Here is a 23378-nt window from a genome sequence, read left to right on the forward strand (position 1 = left end):
CATAAACTGCTTGAGGTCAGAGACTATGTGTCCTCCTTCCTTTGCAGCTTTTCACAGCATCTGACATGGGGTCGTGTTTTATTGGGTACTCACCAAAATGATAGTGATTCTAAAGCTTTACAACTTCAATCTACAGGATAGTGTACGCATTGGATGAAACTGACCACAGTTTTGTTGTCATTAAATGCTTTATTTTTAAATGCATTTTTAAAGAAATAACAAGACTAGAAGGAACTCTCCAATTCATTTGGTCAGGGGCTTTTCACACTTCCAGTTCTTTGGGAACTCTTTAAAAGATGGAGATATTCCTCACCTCCTTGAGCTTTTGTTTATTGTTCCCAGTATCTAGTAGAAAAAGGGAGAAGAGAAGGACTATACGAAGATAGTCCTGCAACCTTCCCCATTTCCAGTTCTTTCGACTTCTGGAGATTTAGATTAATTTGGATTAATAGACTTCCCTGGGAAAATGCAGTATGAACCAGAATGCCTGAACTAGCCTAGCCTGGATTGCCTTCAAGAAATTGCCATGCTCTTTAATGATCCCAAGATTCCCGTGGAAGCAAATTCCCATATTTTTAATACCAGCATTCTGACAATGTTGCCTCATGCATGGAAGACATGTAATGGTCTTGGAAGAATTTAAAAATGAATATCACATGAAGGGCAATGGAGAACTAGATAGTGGGCATGGGCACACTGTAGTATGTAAATAACAAGAAAACACCAAGAAGATCAGGAGTAAAAGGAAACATCTGATAGGAAGAGAAGATGAACTGATATATGGCAAAAGTGAAGTAGGATGGCAAGAGTTCTCTTCTGATATCTTCATGAAGTCAGGAGAAAGTAAAGGAGTCCTCTGACACACTGGGAAGACACCTTATGGGAAACATCAGACGGACTCATCCAGTATGGATTGGTATGGATGGATTGTCATCTACTTTGATGGAGGAAACTTCCATATGAAAGAGATTTCAGATCCATTTCAGTATTATCAAATGGTTTTACCTTATCCTGTCCAACTATACTTCATGATTCAGTGTAATAATTTTGTCTAATCGATCTTTTCCTATCATACTGGTGTGCCTCAGTGAACTGGATAGCTTCAAATAAGCTTCAGAGAAGTGAGCATCTGGCCATATATGAAGATTTCCAGAGAGGGAAAAAAGAATTGCATGAGTTCTTCCTGGGAGATTATCTCTGGGTTTAAAAACTATTCTTGCTAAAAGATTTGTATACTGATGAATTACCTTAATGGGCTGTCCTAACCAAACATCATAGACCCAGGCAATAGTTCTTCATCTGCTTGGTTTTTCTTGTGTAAATTGTTAAGCAAAAGTCTTGGGAATGATTGTGATTTCCATTTAGAAATCTGACCAGTCTCAGCCTGCACATTGTTATTTGAAATGGGAAGCTCTCACCATGTTTCTTCCATGTATATTCATAATTAAATCCACCTGATGGTGGCAAGTCCCTTTGGCAAACATGCATTCTCTATTTTATGACCTGCTTCATATTAACAGTCAGGATTGTCAAAGTTTTTCATTGCTTCCTCTTTAATGGAATAACATCTGATCTTAATACATGCATACAAGATTTCTTATGAGAGAGCCTTAAAGGCTGCATTTTGTTCCACCAAATCTTGTCAGCCTTTTTTTGGAGCCTGTAATTCCTCCATGACTACTTTATAATCCAACAATGGAATTCATTTTGCACAGCCCATTACTCATTCATGGACCAGTCTGGTTCCAACATCCCCACTATTAAGGATTTTCTGCCTTTTTCCTACTTCTTTCCCTCTTCGCTTTCCCATCTTCAATCAAGGAAGATTCAGGGCACTATAAAACATTCCCTGACTCAAAAGTGCAGTGAATCTTGTCCTTGAAATGAGTTTCACCTGACCTATGTCTAGTCTCATCCATAAGAACTTGCTTTTCCAAATTTCACTGCCTGTAACTACCACTTTAAAAAAATCTGGTTCCTCAACTTAAAAATAGCTGATTATCATCCCAGATCCCAGTGTATCCTTTTCCTACCTGCCTTCTCTAGTGGGTCCTGACCTCTGCTGTTCAGAAACAAACCAAGAATCTCACACCAGCATGTGAGGTGAGACTGAATTTTTAACATTCCTTAGCTTACTTAGACATTCAAAGATTGCCACCTTCAAAGTAATTCCTTTAAGAGCTTAAACATTTAATTCAATGATTCCAACCCATTTTTAGAAATGCCTTTAGAGCCTTCCGCACACATTGCTTTTACATGTTCTTATTGGTAACAAACCATCATGCTTTCAGGGTGGACTCTGTGTGTGTGTGCGTGTGTGTGTGCGTGTGTAAATAATCAGTAACTATTATTTGATGTCAAGTCTCAGGAGTAAAGAATCACCTTGATCAGGTTGTTGTGGTAAAAATCGAGGATATAAAACAATGAACTTTTATTTTTGTGCTTGACTTAGAAATGGATTCTGATGAAAGTTTCCAAAGAAGAATTCTGAAAGTGCAAAGCTTTCCCGAGTGACAACTTTGACAGCTACAACAGTTGCTGGGAAAGACAAGTTCTAGATCACCATTTTATAGCCACAAGTCAGAGCCATTGGCATCAAAGACTTCATTTACAGGTTCTCACCAATGAAGCCAAAGAATTTTTTAAAAGCAAGCCAATTCCTGCCATTCCATCCCCAGATTCAAATTTAATTGATATGTCACCTCCACTACTTTGAATATGATAATTATTGTGTTCAAAAGTAATTTCAGCTTCATTTTCAGTTAGTTTTTCCTTATCTACATCACTCACTGCTGGATGGAAGGTACTAGCTTCTGGATTCAAATTAGATGTCTTTTCTAAGGGTACCTCTGCCATAAAGCTCTTGGGAGAATTAACTAAGTCTGGTGGGATGTCATTTGTGAATGTTTTTAGAACCTTGTCATCTTTATTAACAGTAACCTTTTGGGAATTGAAATTATGTGTTTCTGCATCAGTCATAAACTTTTGTTTGAGTCCTTGTGACTCTTTCTTTTGTTTTCTTTTGCTTAAGTCAATCCCATTATCCATTCTACACTGGAAAAAGTTCTCTAGGAATGATCTGATTTCCTTCACAGACTTTTCCTGTTTAGTTACTGTACAACTCATTTCAAAGCCTTTCATTTCCCTTTCTATTTGGGATGTTATTTCCTTAAGTTCTGTTTCTGACTCTTTAATCTGTCTCAGCCTGTCTCTTGCTTTATTGCAATGGCTATCATTCACAGATTCACTGTCTTGCACCAATTTCACACTATTTCCCCAGTTTCTTCTATTATTTTCAACTTCAGCCTCATTCTCACAATTTCTTCTACCCCCAAGTGCCACACTACACAACTTATGGGCCTGGCTTCATAACTATTTTCTAACCATATCAGAATAAGCCTAAAGGCTTAGCTCCAGTTTCTATTGCCTTTTGCATGTCATTCAAGTCTGGAGCCTATTGTGAGGACTTTAACTTGCAATGTGAACAAGTGGACTTCCTGTACCTAGTTTGTGCATTTTGTTTGTCTTTGTTATTACTCTCATGTTTCTTCTTTAAAAAACAGTTTCTAATCAAGTGACCTTTCCGATGACAAAAGAAACATTTCTTAGTCTCTTTCTGCACTGGTCTTCCCTGGTAACTAGGTTTCGGGGGACGAGATGTTTTGAAAGTCCTAACCATGTTCAGATTTTTAATTTGTTCAATTTCCTTTTGTTTCAAATCCTTTTCAGTGCTCTCTAACTTATCTTTCAAGTCTTGAACTTCCTTACTCTGATCTGAATTGTTTTCAAATAGGTAACCTGCAGCCTCTCTCAATTCAATGGAAACTGAGTCATATTTAGGGAAATAGTTTTTGAAAAATATTCTCAAATTGAGTGTGCATCCCCTTAGAAATTGTATATGAATGTGGCCAGCTGTCTCGTCAGTGTCAGCTTCTAGACCTAAGATTGACTCTGCCATCTCTGACAGACGGTCATGTATGTGGCTGGATGTTCCCCTTTATCCTGCCTGATCTTGTCAAACTTGGCCCATGCATTTGGTTTAGAACAGCATTGCTTAATGGCCTGAAGCAAATCCTCCCTGCACCTTTTAAGATAGGACATGCTAGTTGGATTGGCAAAGTCCATATCCCCTCTTTGTTCTACTGTTGGACAGCTAATCAAATTGCTGTCATCTCGTTTTCTCCAAAAATTGTCTCTGTTCATGGGAGCTGAACAGTTCAGACAATAGGAATTCGACATCTTCGAAATCTGGATCAAAGATCCAGAATGCTCTCTTCAGCTCCTTTTGGGATTTAAAAGGATTGTCCACAAATTTTGGGAAATGGCACTTTATGGACTCAAGTTCCTGAGTGGAGAATTGTCTATGGGCTTTTGAGTGAATCATACCAGCATTAGTAGTTAGCTTAGTGACCTCTTTCAATGGACAGATTTTCTCCGGGTCACTAGAAGCCTGGTTCCCATTTCCATTGCCACCTTCATTTTCCTTAGGTGCATTCTCTGTTCGCCCAATGTTCTTGCCCGTAACTAGATATAGACCTTTTTCCTTGACCAATTATTCAAATACAGCCTTAATCATGCCCTCTAAGTTGGTATCCACACCCATAATCTTCTCTGCCTTAAGGGGAACCATAAATCTGAAAACTTTCTTCACATGGGTTAGAGTCTGCAACATAGCCATAAAAAGTACATATACTTGTGCCAGGACTTGCCAGAGTACCAATTCATGTTGAAATGGCAACTGTAAAATTGACGTTGTAACATTGCCTACATACTCCAGAGTTTCCACTGCCATATGGTTATCCTACTATATAGAATATGATATACCCAAAAGCAAGCAATGGCCATGATGACCATCACACCAAAAACCACTTGTTTGAACATTTTTGTCTGTCTTTGTTTCTTTACCAGAGATCTGTAGAGTTCAGTCAAACTAGAGGTGCCAAATGTATTAATAGGTAATTTGTGTTACTATCTGTTGTTGAACTAACTAACTGGAATGTACTCTGACTTGACTGTGACTGGAGAACTGCTACTAGTTATGGAGATAGAAATACTTTCTTCAGAGATACTGAGAGATACAGAGAGATGCTGCCACAAAGATAGAGAGAAATGCTACAAGGGAATACACTAGGGTCTGCCTACTGATCCCTACTGATGTCTGATGGATCAATCTATTTCCTAACCTCCTCCCTCTTCCTCCCTCACTCCCTCCCTTAACCACCCACTTCCGGAAGCCTTTTGGCTTCCTCCCTCCCCCATGAGTGGACTATAAAATAGTCTAGTTTTCTTTCTCAGGTAAGGGGTTTATTGTGATAACAGGATGGGAAACTGAGGTAAGAGGGATGAGGGTTTCCCTACACTACAAGGAGAATTTAGGAGGGTTATGGAAATAGTCAGTCTTGTCACAATTGTGACTCAGAGGGACAGTTAGAGAGATGGATGGAGGACAACTGTTTAAAATCTTCTTTCTTCTTCACAAAGCCACCAATGTCTCTCAGCTTAACTCCAGAAGCCCTCTGTCCTCTCCCCCCACCCCCCGCCCCTTGAGGGTCCTTCAGTCTGGGACAGAAGTAACAAAATTAGTTCAGGGATACTTCCCCCTCAGCCAGCCACCAAGAAAAGTCTCTCCTTCAGCCTGGCTTTCCTTTAGCCTGGCTTTCCTCCAACTCTTGGTCAGTCAAATCTCAGAGAGAGAGACAAAAACAAATCCCCCTGGCCAGCTTCAACTCCCAGAGCCAGAGAAAGAATCAGAAGCTTCTCAGTTTCTCCCTTGGTCAGCTTCAACTCCCAGAGAGGGAATCAGTTCCTCCTTTGGTCAGAGCCCCAAACCAAGCCTCCTCAGTTCAATAACCCCCCAGAGAGAGAGTGAGTCCCAAGGTCCCAATTCCTCTCCTCTGGTCAGGCTCCCCCAACTGCCTCTCCTGGTAACATTCCATTTGGAACCTTCTTCTTTATTGACAGACAGGTCCCCAGCCTTGGTTCTTGCATCTTGGCATGTCCTGCAAAACCTCTCTCTCTTCAAGTCTCTACCACAACTCCTAGACCATACATTGTGTTACCACCAAGCCCAGATTATGCATAGAAGGCAGTGAGAGATCACATTAGATACCATTCATTCAAGAATACCTGAAGAGGGGCAGCCAGGTGGCTCAGTGGATTAAGAGCCAGGCCTAGAGACTGGAGTTCCTGGGTTCAAACCTGGCCTCAGACACTTCCCAGCTGTGTGACCCTGGGCAAGTCACTTGACCCCTATTACCTCACTCTTACCACTCTTCTGACTAATATATAGTATTGATTCCAAGATGGAAGGTAAGGGTTAAAAAAAAAAGAATACCATAAGATTGCAATCTAGAATTATGCTTAGGTAGTTATAAAACTGTATATACCCTTAGAACCAGCAATATCATTATTGAGTCTATATCTTAAGGTAATCAGGAAAAAAGGAGGGGAACCTATATGTTCTAAAATACTTATAGCCTCTCTTTATGGTGGCAAAGGACTGGAAACTGTGGGGGAAGCCCATCAATTGGGGAATGGCTGAACAAGTTGTGGCATATGATTGTGATGAAATACTACTGTGCAGTAAGAAATGATGAGCAGATTACATTTGTAAAAAAAATGGAAGACCTACGTGAAATTATAAAAAGTGAAATGAATAGGGCCAAAAGAACATCATATACAGCTACAGAATTAATGTTTGAAGACTTACTCATGAGTGTCCACCCCCAGAGAAAGAACTGATGAATAGAAACATGAAAGACATCATTTATACATACAGATTTTTTTTGTCAAGCAATGCATTCCTCTAGAGGGAGGGAGAGAGATACCTGGGCATTTTAATTTAACCCACGAAATAATGAGCTAACAAAAATAAATTTAAACCAATTTTTAACACAAAATACTTTAAAAAATATAGATCAGATTTCTTCTATAAAATGAGAAGAATGGATTTGGTGGCCTCTGAGGTCCCTCCTTACTGTCAATCTATTATCCCATGTTCAGAATTCTAGGAGTCTGCTGCTGGCCTCTGCCTAATGGTTCCAATGTCATATGTGATGGATCTTTTCCAGACTTAGCTATCATTATGTGAGTCCTATTATAGATATTTTGATGCTATTTTTTCAGTGAGGGTTTTTTTTTTTTGCTTAATAGTCCAAACTCTAGGGCGGTAAGCCCCTAGCATACTGCCAAAGATATACAATACCTCCATACTGGTGCTATCTGGAAGACCACATAGCACATCATTTTGAAAGATCATTTATAGAAGCCAGCAGAGGAGCACACCTCTCCGGGCTCCCCTGCTGCCCCAACTCGTTATACTAACTCACTCAGATTTGGGGAAAATAATGATGAAGTTGGCCTGTTCTCCTTTTAGCTCTGAAAGAAAAAAAAAAGAAATAGTTAAAAGCCCAACCACATACCCTAGAGAACAAAGACCAAAAGACAAGTCATTATTTGTTCAGTGAATTCTGGTTTTCCAGGTTATTTCTCTCTCCCCCCCACACCCCCCCACAGGGCATATAAAACAGGGACTGGGTTTCTTTTCCAGATAATCTGGCAAGAGGGGAAAGATATGGCCCCAGATGGCACAATTTGGCATATCCAAACTTGAAAATAGATGAGGACTTGGAAATACATGAAGATTGATTTGAAAATCAAGCAGGGAAGATGATGCCTAATGAGATGCTGTGGTGATTCTCTGATTGCTGGGAGCAGGCTTTTCTTTGTAGGTCTTGTCTTCCTTTCCAGCAAAGAAATCAGGAAGTCAGTGGAACTGTGGTTTCTCCCACCAAGAAGAGCCTCATCAGACATCCATCTAGCTATTCATTTGATAAATATCGATTGCAAACATGTCCTGCAGACCAAGTATTGTGGGGAATAGAGAAGTCTAAAGGATAAGTTCCTGTCATTATTGCATACAGTTAAGGTCTATTCTTGTCTTTCAAACCTCAGATCATTAATAAATAGTTGCTCAAGACCACCTCTATGTGGTATCTTGTAGGAATGATCCTGTGAGAGCCTTAAAAAGCAAAAGGCATAGTCTGACCTCTCAAAGCATGGAATCTAAATCAAGAACCAAATGTAAAATTTCATGTTAAACAATTACAAAGCAGAATATCAAAAGACATGATTTGCTATAGTGTGAATTATTATATATGAGCTTATGGGATCATAGATGGGTAGAAGCTATCACAGGGGGTAGGATTAGTCAAGAAAAGCCAGGCATTTGGAAAAAATTGGAAAATATGGCATGCCCTCCAATTGGGGAATGACTTAACAAATTGTGGTATCTGTTGGTGATGGAATACTATTGTGCTCAAAGGAATAACGAACTGGAGGAATTCCATGGGAACTGGAACAACCTCCAGGAATTGATGCAGAGTGAAAGGAGCAGAACCAGGAAAACATTGTACATAGAGACTGATACACTGTGGTACAATCGAAGGTAATGGACTTCTCTACTAGCAGCAATGCAGTGATCCTGAACAACCCAGAGGGATCTATGAGAAAGAACATTATCCACATCCAGAGGAAGAACTGTGGGAGTAGAAACACCAAAAAAAAACAGCTTCTTGATCACATGGGTCAAGGGGATGTGATTGGGGATGTAGACTCTAAATGATCACCCTAGTGCAAATATCAACAACGTGGAAATCGGTTTTGATCAATGGCACATGTAAAACGCAGTGGAATTGTGTGTTGGCTATGGGGAGGGGTGGTGGAAGGGGGGGGAGGATATGATTCTTGTAACCAAGGAATAATGTTCTAATTAGAATAAATAAATTTTTCAAAAAAAAAAGCCTGACATTGATAATAACTATGATTTATATAGTATCTACTATTGCTAGGCTCTGTTGTTGTGTTGGATCTAACAGAGAAAAACAAGCTAGCCTCTTCTCTCAAGGATAGATATGTACTGTCTTTCCATATTCAAATGTGAACCCTTCTCTCCCTTCCCCCTTTCAGCTCTGTGTCTGCAGTTCTCTTGAAGTTCTTAAGTACATATCAAAATATAAAAGAGGTACAAGTTAGTTTCTTATCAAATAAAATACCTTTTGGGCTTTACTGGATTTCATGAATAACTCTGTGTAGGTTGCATGTGACTGCTGCAGTTTGTCAGAACTATCTAGATGCTGGGCACATTTAATAACTATCATGCTCTGGGTACACTGTAAGGCATATTATCTGGAAGACAGACAAAGGTCCATCTTCTGATTTCTGAGCCTTCTTCCAGTAGCAGCGACCACAGCCATCCTACTGGTTGGATTTGCATCCTTTTTTTTTTTCTAAATGCTGTATAACTTCAAAAAAGGATTGTCATCTTTACTAATGATCTTCTACATGGGGTTGTCTTTTCTTTTCCAGACACAGGCGTGTTTGCAGTGGTGAATAGCCGTTCTTTGTCTTTATTAGGGAAACTGACCATCAGTGCTGCTTTTAACATTATTTACATCTATACATCGGAGCTTTATCCAACGGTCATCAGGTAAGGAGCCATCCAAGAAGCCCTCTCCAGGTAGTCTATTTGTTCCAAACTCCTCCTTCCATATCCTTTTATGCTTCAGTCAAAAACAAGCTTACCTTATAGCTGCCTTGTAACCTTGGAGCATTTTTAAACCTGTAAAAATGTCATGAAGGTTGTCACTGGGGTGGGATGACAGTTTTTGCTTGGATCTTGGTTCCTTTGTGGTATTTTATTACTGGGCATATTGTGGACTAAGTATCCTGATATAATTGAGTGAAAGACAATATTTTTTGCTTTACATTATCTAGGTTTCTCTATTAGATTCAATTCAACAAATACTTATCCTATGCAAAATACAGAGTATTGGGTTTTTAGGAATGCAGTGATGAAAAGCAAATAGTCCCTGCCTTCAAGAGTTTCATGATCTATCAGGGCAAACAATTTGTATACATGTAAGCATAAGCACAATATATTGAAAGTAGGGGCAGCTAGGTGGTGCAGTGGGTAGAGTGCCAGGTCTGCAATCAGGAGGACTCATCTTCCTGATTTCAAATCTGGCCTCAGACACTTCCTAGCTGAATTATCCTAAGCAAGTCACTTAACCAATTGCTTGCCTCAGTTTCTTCATATGTCAAATGAGCTGTTGAAGGAAATGGCAAACCACTCTAGTATCTTTCCCAAGAAAACCTCAAAATGGAGCTACAAAAGTGTCAGACGCAGCTGAAATAACTGGACAACAATAAGCTGCCATTTCATTCTTGCTTTTTTTAAAAATCTACTCTATTATTCTTATCACTAAAGGCAATTAGACTAGCCTCTACTCTTAAAGGTTAGCCTTTTACAATTGTATTATCTGTTCCAAAAATGAATGATTCATCATTTTACCTCTCTCAGTCTTCAGGCATCTCTTTTGTCCCTTCATGTGGTCTGATAAATGATAGCAGATACTTTTGTCTTCCACAAAAGCTTCTGCTATGGTAACATTGACTCTGAAGTCTTAATAAGAGGTGCAGCATGATGTAGGAGAAATAGAACTAGACTAAAAATTAGGAGACACCTGAGCACAAATCATACTTTTGACATTTATCTGTATTACTATGGACAAACTATTGAATCTGCTCCATGCCTCAATTTTCTCATTTTTAAAATAAGGATAATGATATTCACAAGACTTTTGTGAGGATCAAATGAGATGATTTTTTTTTAGATTTCTTTACAAACCTTACAATTCTATGATTGTCATCATTTTAGAATATCTTGCATATAGGCACGGGGAAGCTGTGACATTGTCCAAAGACCTGATTAGTTCCTAAATGGTTGTTAGAATTTTTTTTTTTGAGTTAAAAAATGGGATCATAGGAAAAGTGTTCTAAATTACTACTGTTTAAAAAAATGCAGATTCAAACTACTCTGAGGTACCCCCTCACATCTGTCAGATTGACTAATATGACAGAAAAGGAAAGCAACAAATGTTGGAGGGGATGTAGAAAAATTGGGACACTAATACACTCTTGGTAGAGTTATGAATTGATCCAATGATTCTGGCAAGTGATTTGGAACTATGCCCAAAGGGCTATAAAACAGTATATACCCTTTGGCCCAATTATAGTACTAGTAAGTCTGTATCCCAAAGAGATTTTCTTTTAAAGGAAGAAGAACCTAGATATACAAAAATATCAATAACAGCTCTTTTTTTTTCCTGGTGGCAAAGAATTAGAAATTGAGGGGATGCCCATCAATTGGAGAATGGCTGAACAAGTTGTGGTATGTGATTGAAATGGGATCTTTTTGTGCCATAAGAAAGGATGAGCAAGATAATTTCAGAAAAATTTGGGAAGACTTATACGAACTAATACAAAGTGAAGTAAACAGAATCAGGAGATCATCATACATAGTAACAGCATTCAACTGTGAACAATTCAGCTATTGTCAGCAATAAGATGATTAAAGACAATTCTGAAGGATTCAGGATAAAAAATGCTAGCCACCTCCAGAGAAGGTATTAATACAATTTGAATTCAGATGAAAGATTACTTTTTTTACTTTATTTTTCTTGGGTTTTTTTGAGAGGGGTCTATGTTTTCTTGTATAACATGGTTAATTTAGAAAGGTATTTTGTATGACTGCACATGCATAATTTATATCAAATTGCTGCCTACTCAAGAGGGGAAGAAAAGGAAGGAAGAGAATTTGGAACTAAAAAAAAAATTTTAAACAAATGTTAGAAATTGTTTTGACATGTAATTGAGGGGAAAAATTGTAAAAAAAAGAATCATAGGGATAACTTGAACCAGGCTTCTCCTTTTATACCATTTTACAGATGAAGAAAGAATATAGCAAATAAGTATATTATTAGAATGATGCAAGCATAATGAAAATAAACTCTAGACCTAACCTCTCATAGGGAGGTATAGAGGCAATATTTAGAGGGTCCTGAGATAGCAAGAATGCACTTGTAATGGGGTTCACTTGTCTAGACTAATAGAAATTATGTACAGATCATAATTTTCCAATTGGTTTCCTTCCTCTTGCTGATTTTTCTTTGTTCTTTGAGTCACTGAAAATCATGTCATTTTCTAGTTTATTTTTTTTATATTTCTTTTCAGGACTTTTATCTACCTATTTTTCTCACTGTCTCATAATTCTTGACTATGATAAATATTCCCAAGTCATCATAGATGACAGTAGCTATAAAATTTGCAGAATTTGTGAACACCATAGTCAATGTAATTTTTAAGGGATTTTGTCTTTGTTTTGGATGCTTCTAGGCATTTTTTGTGTTCCTTTTAAAAATGGACCCTATAAATCTTTCCTTGGAAGTGCCATTGATCCTCTCCTTTGTCTTTTATTTCAGGAATGTTGGACTAGGAATGTGTTCGATGTTTTCCCGAGTTGGTGGGATTATTGCACCCTTCATTCCCTCACTGGTTGGTTTGTACCTCCTGATTTTCTCTTCCCTGGCTTTTTGACTGTAGAAGTAGTTGTCTTTATGCCTTGAATATGAAAAACTAATTAACAGATACTAAATAAATCTACATAAAGGAGCTCTCATGTGTCCTCTAAACCTACTTTACTTTTCCCCCCTTTTGGGCATTGGTTATGTACTTGTTTTAAATTCAGATTCTAGCATTATAATAGGGACTAGTGAGCTTTGTGCTCTAAGGATGCCATGAGTATCCAGTAGGACCCCTCTCCTCAGGGATTCTATCCTTGTTCTGTCATATGACATCCCAAAGGACCCCTCTTTCCTTCTCTCCCTTTTCAGAGGGGAGGAGGAATAGCACTCTTGAAAAGAGCACTGGATTTAGATTTCACAAGTCTCTGGGTTCCAATCCTGGCTCTTGTTTACTACCTTATGGCCCTGAAAAATTCACTTCACTTATCTAGACCTTAAGAAACTGGAAATTGGGCTAAATATTCTCCAAGACACTCCACAGTTCTATAGCTGATGAGGCTCATTCTAATTAGGTCTCATCTCAAAACAATTTGATTGGTGACTCAAAATGACTCTATTCCAAGGAAACACACTTTATTATAAGAGAACAGAGTAACAGAGTAGCTAGTATAGTAAGTAAATACGATAAGGGGATGAGTAAAAGTAAAGAGTGAGAAAATAAAGAGTGTAAAAGATAAGAGAGTATATAGGGGTTTTCAGGAATGCTTTTTAGTTACTAAGGAAGGGGTCATTTGTTTGAGCAATTGTTGCTCTGTGTCTCAAGGGACTAACGTCACTTTACCCATGGTTCACTTTGATCTGTGTGGCTTTACCCATGGTTCACTTTGATCTGTATGGCTTTACCCATGGTTCACTTTGGTCCATGTGGCTTTACCCACATTTCACTCTCTTTGCCCACTGGATATTAGGGGGAAGCAAACTGCAATGTAAATAAAATCCTAATGATATGTTCTATATCCCAGGGGAACTTTAGGTCAAGTTTTGCTCTCTCCTGCTCAGACTCTAAGAAAGTCAGTGAGTGTGGAAATTGAGTATTGTTTGAACCTAGTCCTGTGTGACTGGGCAACTGAACCACCTGTATTTGCTGTCCAGAGACCCAGAAATCCAAACAAGGACCTAGGTTATGTCTAAAGATTGGCATGAGGAATTTTCTCCTAATTGTGAATCTAAGCAACTCATGTCTTATCTGAAAGGTGGACCCGTTCTTTTTTTTTTTTTAAACCCTTACCTTCCGTCTTGGAATCAATACTGTGTATTTGTTCCAAGGCAGAAGAGTGGTCAGAGCTAGGCAATGGGGGTAAACTGAGCTATCCAGCTGAGAAAGGTGGCCTCATTCTAATCAACTAGTTATTGTTTTCCATGTTCTTTTGATCATGGACAGCTACTTGGCAGGGTTTGTGGGACATTTCAGCCAACTTCATAGCCTGTGATCCAAAGATACTATGTGAATCATTGAAGAAAAAAACTATTCAAATATGTGTTCTACCAATGGCAGCTTGGTGATATTTTCATCAAACAAAGGTGTTCTTTCCTTATACTGCCATTTTATATTTATTTCTGGATTTATTGTTGAAACTATATCTGTTTCAGGTCAGTCACTTCCTTCTGTGACCAGGCATAACTTGTTTGACATTGTTGTTTTAGTTTAGCTGTGATAAACTGTTAGCAAATATTTTTGGCTCACTGGAAAAGTCATGCTCATGTTTACCTGACTTTTTTGCTAGATTTATAAATATTTTAGAGAATGAGAAGTCTTATCATATGTGACCAGGATTGTTTTAAAAGGTGATGAACTTTTCTTGTCTCTTATTAGCCCTAGCATCCTTATTTGCCTCTTGTTATCTATATAAGGAGGAGCAGCAGCCTATTATAGAGGAGAGATCTAAGTTGAGAGTCTGGAAATCCAGAGTCCATCCCAATTTCTACCACTCACTAACTTCATGACATTGAACAAGTCTCTAGATCGCAGCTGTAAAATATGAAGGTTGGTTGAGGAATTTTATTTTCCAGTTCCAAATTCTGATTATTTATGGCCTGAATTTGGTAAGGAAACATTCTTGGGGTTTTGGATGAAATGAACCAAAAGGTTTTCCTGTTCTTGTGGACCTAAATGCCAGTTCAGCTACGGCAAGTAGAAGTGAGTTCATAGCATTGCTGTTATATCTCCAAATTTCTTAGCCATAATGAAGAAGTTAGACTAAAACTTTTAGATCCCTTTAAACTCTAAGAAAAAAAGACCCAATGATTTCATATCAGAACCTGTTCTTTTCTTACCCACCTGTAATTTTTTTTCTAACCAAGGGATTTATGGCAAGAAGTCTAGTCAGCTTGCCTCAGTATTTATCCTTGTATTACTAGCTGAGTACTGTTAGATTATTTGAGTCCTATGAATTCAGTTAATCCTAAAATAGCCTCTTTGAACCACTCCCTGGTTTGGACATGTAGTGTAAAGGTAGAGCACCTTTTGGTTACTACAGTTTTATGTCATCTTTCTCTGAGTATACAAGATCAGAGATTTAGAACTGGAAATAATCTTAGAGGGCAATGAATCGAAACCTCCTCACTTTACAGATGAGGAAACTGAGGCTCAGAAATATTAAGTGCTCAGGTTCACATATCTGGTAAATATTTGAGGCATTATTTGAACCCAGATCTTTCCAACTCCAAATCTGGGGCTGAGATTTCTGTACCATGCTGACTCTTCAAGTTTTGACCTAAAGCCTAGGGGACCCCCAGACACAAGAGGCTCTGTTCATCCTGAAGCTGGGCCATTCTGTCTCTCTCTCTCTCTGTCTGTTTCTCTGTCTGTCTGTCTTTCTGTCTGTCTCTCTCTCTTTCTCTCACAAAATTCCAGTAAAAACCTCCATAACAGAATTTAAGTATGTTTGATATCTAGGGCTTTTCCTTTTTAGAAAAAAAAAATGTATTCAGGGGACAACTAGATGGCTCAGTAAGTAGACTGGGAACCAGACTAAGAGATAGGAGATTCAGGGTTCAACTCTGTCCTCAGATATTTTCTAGTTATGTGACCCTGGACAAGTCGTTTAACCTCTCTTGCCTAAAGCTTACCGTTGATTCTAAGATGGAAGGTCTTAGAGTTTTAGGGAGGAAAAATGTATTCAGTATACAATATGGACATCATGTATAAGGCATTCCTTCATTCTGTCTGCCACAGAAAATGTTTGAAAAACAAACAGCTCAAAGGGGGAGCAGTAACAAATACAGAAAAATATAGAACAAGAACCATATCATTTATTATATTCTTCTCTATTCTATAATTCCTTAATGTTTTGTTCCTTCTTATAAAGGAATCATATTCAATTCATTACAGAAGGCATTTATTTATATGCCTTATTGGGGATAAGGGAGCATATCGTGTATACAAATAAATAAATATCTATTATATACAAAGTTAACACAAAATATCATGTCTTGTTCTTTGAGCTAGACCAGGCACTAGCTGGCTACTTGTTGATTAACAATGTTTTTCTCTTTGGATGGATATCCTAGAATATTTTAATATCTATCCACATATTTATTTCTGTTTATTCCTTTTGACTTTAGGTGAAAGAAAATACTTGTAACACCTTTTCTCTTTATCTGGACAAATAAAATTCACTCAATCTCATGGCCCAAGGCACTTAGAGTATATATATGGAAATCTGTGTGCTGAGTAAGGATGGAAGGAGATTTTTTTTTTGGTTTTTGTTTTTGGGAGATGGTGATCCTTCAAATGAGAAAATGTCGGAAGAAGTCATCAGAATGGAGGTCTTAGGTGATAATAGTTATATCTATGGGGAGCCATCAATATTAATTCTGGAAGACAAAACCAACAAAGTCATAAAATGTTCTAGTTCCTCACATAAGGGAGATTTAGTTTGTTTATCAGAAATGCCCATCAGAGATACAACCTCCAATGAAAAGTCCTTTTTGACTTTTGAAACATTTCTTTTAAAATTTTTTCCCCCATAGAATGTTTTAAGATCTCAATTACCAATGGTAGCCATTTTTAAAATACAAGTTGTTTCCTGTTTCTTTTAAGTGCTTATCTTGTACTTGACACAGTTTAGACTTGGGCATCCATCCCTATCACAGATTCAGGTGTCTGCACACAGGTATGTCAGATTGTTCTCATCTTCCACACTACTAGTATACACTGAGCAACCTCCTGCTCCTCACTGATTGCACCCACATCATCTTTCTGATTAAATAATACCTCTAGATGCTCACGGAAGGCTTAAGTAATTTACCCGTGATAGATGCTTCCTTTGAGGGCCAAAAGGTTCTCATAAACAGGATCATGGTGGAGAGGAATGAAATAAATGATGAGTTGTGCTGTTCAATAATAGCTTAGAAAAGAAATTGACACTGAGTTTCTTCTTTCCTCTTACAGAAATATGTGCAGTGGTCTTTACCTTTCATCATATTTGGGGTGGCTGGCCTGTCCTCTGGGCTCCTCAGTCTATTGTTGCCAGAAACCCTAAACAGACCTTTACTGGAAACACTATCTGATCTCCAAGTGTATTCATATCGGAGGCTGGGGGATGAAGCATTATCTCTGCAAGTACTGGATCACACACTGGTATATCAACATTTTTTCTTACTCATTCAGATCCACCTCTTAGATGCAAATGTAGACTGAAAAAGGAAGGATTCTTTTTTTAAAATGTTATCTTTATTTTATTCCAGCAACAAACATACACATAAGTTTTCCAAAGTTATATGATTCATGTTGTCTCCCTCCCCTCTATTTTCCCCCCTTCTGGAGTTGATAAGCAATTCCACTGGGTTACACCTGTATTATCACTCAAAACAAAAAAAAAATATATGTTTCCATATTATTCATTTTTGTAAGAGAATAATCTTGTAAAACCAAAACTCTCATATACCCAAATAAGCACATGATAAATTATATGTTTTCTTCTGTATTTCTACTCTAACACTTTTTTCTCTGGAGGTAGAGAGCATTCTTTTTCATAAATCCCTCAGAATTGTCCAGGATCATTGTATTACTATTAGTAGTTATTAGTAGCAAAGACCACTTGATCATCCCACAATATTTCAGTTACTGTGTATAATGTTCCCCTGGTTCTGCTTATTTCACTCTGCATCAGTTCATGTAGGTCTTTCCATTTCTCTCTGAAATTATCCTGTTCATCTTTCCTTATTGCAATATAGTATTCCATCACCATCATATCCCAATCAAGGGATGTCCCCTCAGTTTTAAAAGAAGAATTCTTGAACAAGGTTACGTATAACTGAGATAGATGTTCTAGAAACACTATTTGGACCCTAATAGCTACAGATTTTCTATGAAGTAAAGATAACAGATGATTTGTTAGCTTTCTCAAGGCATTTCAGAGGCTAATTCCTGCAATAAGGAGTAGAGGATAATATTAAACCTACTTATTTGTTGGATGTCTTGGATATTGGTTTTCATTTTTGAAACTCCATCCCATGACTTTCCTATTATCTTTTTTCTCCTCGTTTCAGTCTGAAGACAAGGAGAGCCCAGATGACAGTGAAAGTTATGAAGAAGAGTTCTATGATGCTGATGAAGAGACTCAGATGATCAAATGAGGAAATCAAGGTCTTTTCCATAGTCCTCAAACCATCTTTCATGCCTCTGGCTTCAGACAGATTTCCCAGTGAACCCAGAAAAGAGTAGTAAACAGCAATAGGATGAAGGTAGACAGTGCTCCTCTGGACTCTGAAATCTCCTTTGGGACATGAAGAGAAGTATGAGAGACATTTCCACAGCAAGGAAAATTCTGATATTCTCATTGGAAAAGCATCCTAAACTTTTCTTGGACTTGAGATTAGCTTAAATATGTGACTCACTGGCCAAAGAGCATAAATCTGTGTTCGTAAATGACAAAGGACATATTTCAATAAGTTGAATCTTAGGAATATCCTTCTGCCTGAAGGTGGAAGTGTGAATTTGTCTTATCATTTTGATAGGCTAACAGGTACATCCTTATCGTTATTTAATGTTAAACAGTATTTATTGTTTATTCTTACTAGCACTCCTTCCTCATCAGGCAGATAAGTGTTTCCCTTTTCACTGGAGATCAATGGTAAAGGTGCCAGGAAAGGAAATGATATGCCTGAAAGCTCATAATTGTTTAGTGGTAAGGCTCAAATTTTGAGCTTCTAGCTGAATTCTAAACCTAAAGATCAGGGGTTCTTAACTTGGGGTCCATGGACCACCCCCAAGTCTTTGAACAGATGTCACGGACTCTAGGAAACTGAAAGAAAAAAAATTATGTCTAATTTAATTAGCCTCTAAATCTCCTTCAATTGTGAAAATCGACCATAAAACATGATTCTGAGAAAGGGTCTGTAGATTTCACCAGTCTGCCAAAGGGGTCCATGCCAAAAGAATGAGAATTCTTGTTAAAGATTTACCTTAGCTACACGTGCCTTTAATTGGAGAGATGTGAGATAAATAAAAATTAACCCACTCAAAGAAGCTTTCTGAAGTTTTAGCGGTTTGGCTCCCACTGATGAGGGACTCATATTACCTCTTTCACATCTCTGCTACATTACCCTAGATAAGCCATTTAATGTTTCATGGCTTCAGTTTTCTGATTTGTCAAATGAGACAGGACCTGTGGAGCAATGGCGTGAATTCAAATAGAAAGGAAATCCACTAAACTATGTATAAGGATCTCTGAGAGCTGCATATCGACTTAGAAAACCACATATTAACAATATATAAGTTCTATTCAATTTTATTTTTAGTGAAATATTTACCAATTATACGTTTTTGTTTTTTTTTAATTTTCACCTTCCATCTTAGAATCAATACTAAGTGTTGGGTTTAAGGTAGAAGAGCAGAAGGGTCAAGCAATGGAGGTTAAGTGACTTGCCAAAGATTACATAAATAGAAAGTATCTGATGTCTGATTTGAACCTAGGACCTCCTGTCTCTGGGCATGGCTCTCAATCCACTAAACTACCTAGATGCCCCCCAATTGCATTTTAATCTGGCCAGAGCTACACTGAGTAGTGTTGTGGGACCAGGGCTCATGGACCACATGATTGACATCTCTATTCTGAAGGAGTATCTTTTCCAGCCCCCAGATCTTTCTGATTCAATGGAATGATTTCTGGAGCAGCTGGAGGATCTTGTTTGGAATTAAGGCCCCCCAAAAGTATGCATAAAGGGAACTAGGGAGTAGAGCCTGATTCTCCATGAAGGGGAATACCTAAAAGGGATGGATGTTTCTAGCTTTGGGGAAGAGAGCATATGATCTCTGTCAGCTGGCTTTTAGTTTGTCTTGACCTTAATCTGTATTGCTAATTGACAAGCTCAGACATTACCTCTCTGACTTCTACTTTCCATAGTTGTTTTCCAGATTGCATTAGAAGTTCATTGGAAATCAATGGGCCATAGATGCTGCTGCTCCTGCTGCTGCTTCAGGAGCCAACATGAATGGCACATAGTTCCCTGAATACTTTCCTTTGGAAAATATCAAAGTTGACTTGTAAAGATTGCTTTCTATAGCACACCTTAAGAGATGTTGTGTGTTAACTCTGGCACATACAGTGTTGAGTTGGGTGGCTTTCCAGGAAGAGAAGATTCCCTTGTTTTCTATGAAAACAATAGCATTGCAAGAACATTTCAAAGGAGGATGACAGGAATCCCCAACAACCTTGCTTTCCAGTTACTGTGTCTTGCTGATCCCTGGAGAAATCCTAGAGAAGAGGTTCTGTTCTTGGGAAATTTTCAAGGGATCACTGAACTTAAATGAGAAGTAAATTACATCTTCATTTCCATATATTTGGTGCCTTTTGTTATTGTATATTTTTTATGTTATGCATTTAAAAACATGATTCTGTGGAATAAACTCATGAGTGTCCACCTCCAGAAAAAGACTTGATAAATAGAAACATGAAAAACACAGTTTATATATGCTTTTTTTGTCAAGTATAAGGAGGGGAAGGAGGAAGGGAGACACCTGGGAATTTGATGGAACCAACAAACAAATAAATTTTTTTTAACAAAACATGATTTTGAGAAGGGTCCCATAGGCTTCACTGCTCTTCCAAAGGAGTCCATAAGACAGAAAATGTTAAAAATCCCTGTCCCCCAAACCCAGCCCCTCTGGACTTCAGACTCACATCCCCCCATCCCTTGCTTCATTCTATCAATATGACTATGTTTAAGTTGCATAAAATTAAGTTCAATTCTTCTTTATTTTTCTTATATCTTTTTAATGTATTTTTCTTAATATTGCCAATTCTATTTTAAGTTATTTGGGACCATTTCTCTTCTCACTGTGCCTGGTTGTTAAGTCTAGGCCAGTGACAAACTGGGAAATTTGCTCCCATCTCTATCTCTAATTTCTAAAAGGAGGAGCCCTGGTGATCCTTAGGATCATTTTCATTTTCTTAGCCCCTGCTACTAAAGGTGCCTTAGGTTATCCTGGCTCAAATCCATGAATTATGGAGTCCCAAGAGAATTCTTTGGGATTTGGAGAAATCTAACCAAGCTTCTTCTGCCATTGGGAGGAAAAGAGTCTTCAAGTATGAGCCTACACTCCTTTGTAATGGTCTGATCTCAATGGGGGCAGTATTTTTTATGGAGGTTCTTTTGGTCCTAGACCTGAGTCTCCACTGTCCATAATGGATGCCATTTTCCCATGAACTTCAGTGGCTAGGGCATGACAGTGCTTATATCACTCACTTGCCAGGGAGCTGCTGCTGAATAAAAAAAAAAGTCCTTTACCCCAAAGAAGTGCTGCCATCTCTTCCATCTTTCGCCTTCTCAGAGTGCATCATATGAATATCTGTTCCATTAACTAATTTTTGAGGAATATTGACTTTAAGGATACTCTAGTGGGTGATACTGCATACAAAAGTACAGATATATGTGGTTTATTTCAGGGTAAACTAAAAATTCCTTTTGTTCATTCAGTGTTGTGCCTACTTGCAGTCATTTGGGTGAAACATTTTTTTCTGATTGTGTGTCCAAAATAAGTTCTCATTTCTCCTGAAAAACAACAATAAAAAATCTCAGGTATCCCAGTGTTCCCTGGGCAGAAGGATCATAAACAGGTTGCCCAGAACACAAAGGTCTGTTGAAGGGATATTTCCCATTTGGGAAGATAGTAGTTTATCCCTGGGATAACCTTTTGCCCATACAGCCTCCAGTGTGGTGGGGCATTTCGGTTCCACTCAACTTAGCAAATATTCATTGAGTGATTTCTACATGTAAATCACTGTACTAGCATGGGGGACACAAATGTGAAAAATGATGGCCTTTGTATACACAAAGATGCAATGGGATGGTCAAAGGAGCAATCAAGGACTTGAAGGGGGAGAGATGACTCATTTGGGAAGCCTCATTTGATCATTCTTTAGAAAGCAGGCATTCCTCAGTATTAAATGATAGACCAGCCACAGTTGATATCAATAAACATCACCCAATCATGAGGATCATAAGGATCATGATCCTTAGACTGGCCTAATTAATTGAGATTTTGGGGGTAGCTTTCTATTCTTACTGAACATGTAATTGATATCTTTGTTGCTGTGTCCAGATAACTTGTAATTTTATTCTTAACGTGTCATCCCTCCCCAGGTATACCTCGTTTAATCATATTTAATATTGGGAGAGTACAAAGGACTGAGGAAGCTTTAATACATGAATTCAATGTTGTCATTCTTTGATCATTTAATGAAGGATCCCAGAATATTGAGCCATTTTGTTCTTATACAGCATGTCAGGATGGTGTACTGGTGCCTTTTGGGATGTGGGCTTTGGCAGAGTTTGGTCAGAGTTGAGGTACAGAGAAAGACAAGATAGCACCAAAAGTTTTGTCTTCACCACTCCCAAGAAAAAATAAAAATCATTTGAAAACATAATTGTCAGTGTTCTTTCATAGTAACAAAAACTTACACTGATTTGGAATTAAGGAGCCCAGTGGAGATTGAAACCTTGGACTTTTAACTCCAAATTAGGTGAAAAAACAAAAACAGGGTTAGAGAGGTTGACTAAACTACCTAGTGGCAAAGTTAGGAATAGAGCTCAGGGTTTCTAATCCTCCCAGAATCCAAAGCTCTTTTTTCACTACACTAAGAAGATGCAAAAGTAGAGCACTTGACCTTGAGATAGGAGATCTATAATTCAAATCTAACCTCACACACTTACTAGTTGTGTAAACCCAGGCAAGACAGTTAACCTCTGCCTCAGTTTCCTTGCCTGTAAAATGAGGATAATGATGTCATAATAATAACCATAGGGTTATTGTAAGGTCTGTCAGATAATGGTTATTTAATGGAACCTTGTACCCTTCCACTGCCCTGCCCTATTAACGTATTCATTCTATGCCCAGGACTGAACTGAAAGAGAGGAAAACAGTTGAGCATCTGTGGGGAGGTTCTATGGAAGAGCTAAAACAGATGGGGAAAGTTGAGATCACTCTAAACATCATATGTATTTTTTTAATGAGGAAAATGGGTCATGGAAGGGTCTCTTGCAGAGGCATGACCCCTGGAACAAATATTAGTAAGCATAAACAACAGACATCTACCAAAACATGTCTAATGTTTTTTTTTTAATGGTTGCTATAGTCCTGATATCATCAGGATCATAAAAATTGTCTCTGGGCTAGAGATCTTTTAATATTTTTATGATAATGCATTATTTCAGTATTTAAAAGTGCATGATTTTATAAATACTGATGACCCTATCTCCACTGACATAGATTAAAACCTCCCTATATTTGAGCTGATATTAGGTTTTGTGAGTTACTACAGCCAAAAAATTCATCACCCTGTAGTCATCCTAGTGGTGAACCTCACTGGACTTAGCCCCTGAGAATACCAAGATAAAAGGAAAATCTCTCTCCTATTAAGAAGCTTACATTGTATAAAGGGAAAATAACTTATATGCATGTTATATTCAAAGTCATTGTGTTTCTGTCTTAGAATTGATACCAAAAGAGAA

General features: G+C 38.0%; 1 protein-coding gene across 1 annotated transcript in view; it reads left to right on the forward strand.

Annotated features, from left to right (window-relative positions):
• The window catches only part of SLC22A15 (solute carrier family 22 member 15), a 97742-nt gene extending 75448 nt beyond the window's left edge, over positions 1-22294 (forward strand). Inside the window, exons 9-12 of the mRNA XM_001364043.5 lie at positions 9367-9487; positions 12321-12393; positions 16816-17004; positions 17916-22294. Coding sequence (XP_001364080.2) covers positions 9367-9487; positions 12321-12393; positions 16816-17004; positions 17916-18002 — 470 coding nt within the window. The 3' untranslated portion in view covers positions 18003-22294. The remainder of the gene's footprint in view (positions 1-9366; positions 9488-12320; positions 12394-16815; positions 17005-17915) is intronic.
• The last annotated feature ends 1084 nt before the right edge of the window (positions 22295-23378 follow it).

This window comes from Monodelphis domestica, chromosome 2 (genome assembly GCF_027887165.1).
Source record: "Monodelphis domestica isolate mMonDom1 chromosome 2, mMonDom1.pri, whole genome shotgun sequence".
Taxonomy (NCBI): Eukaryota; Metazoa; Chordata; class Mammalia; order Didelphimorphia; family Didelphidae; genus Monodelphis; species Monodelphis domestica.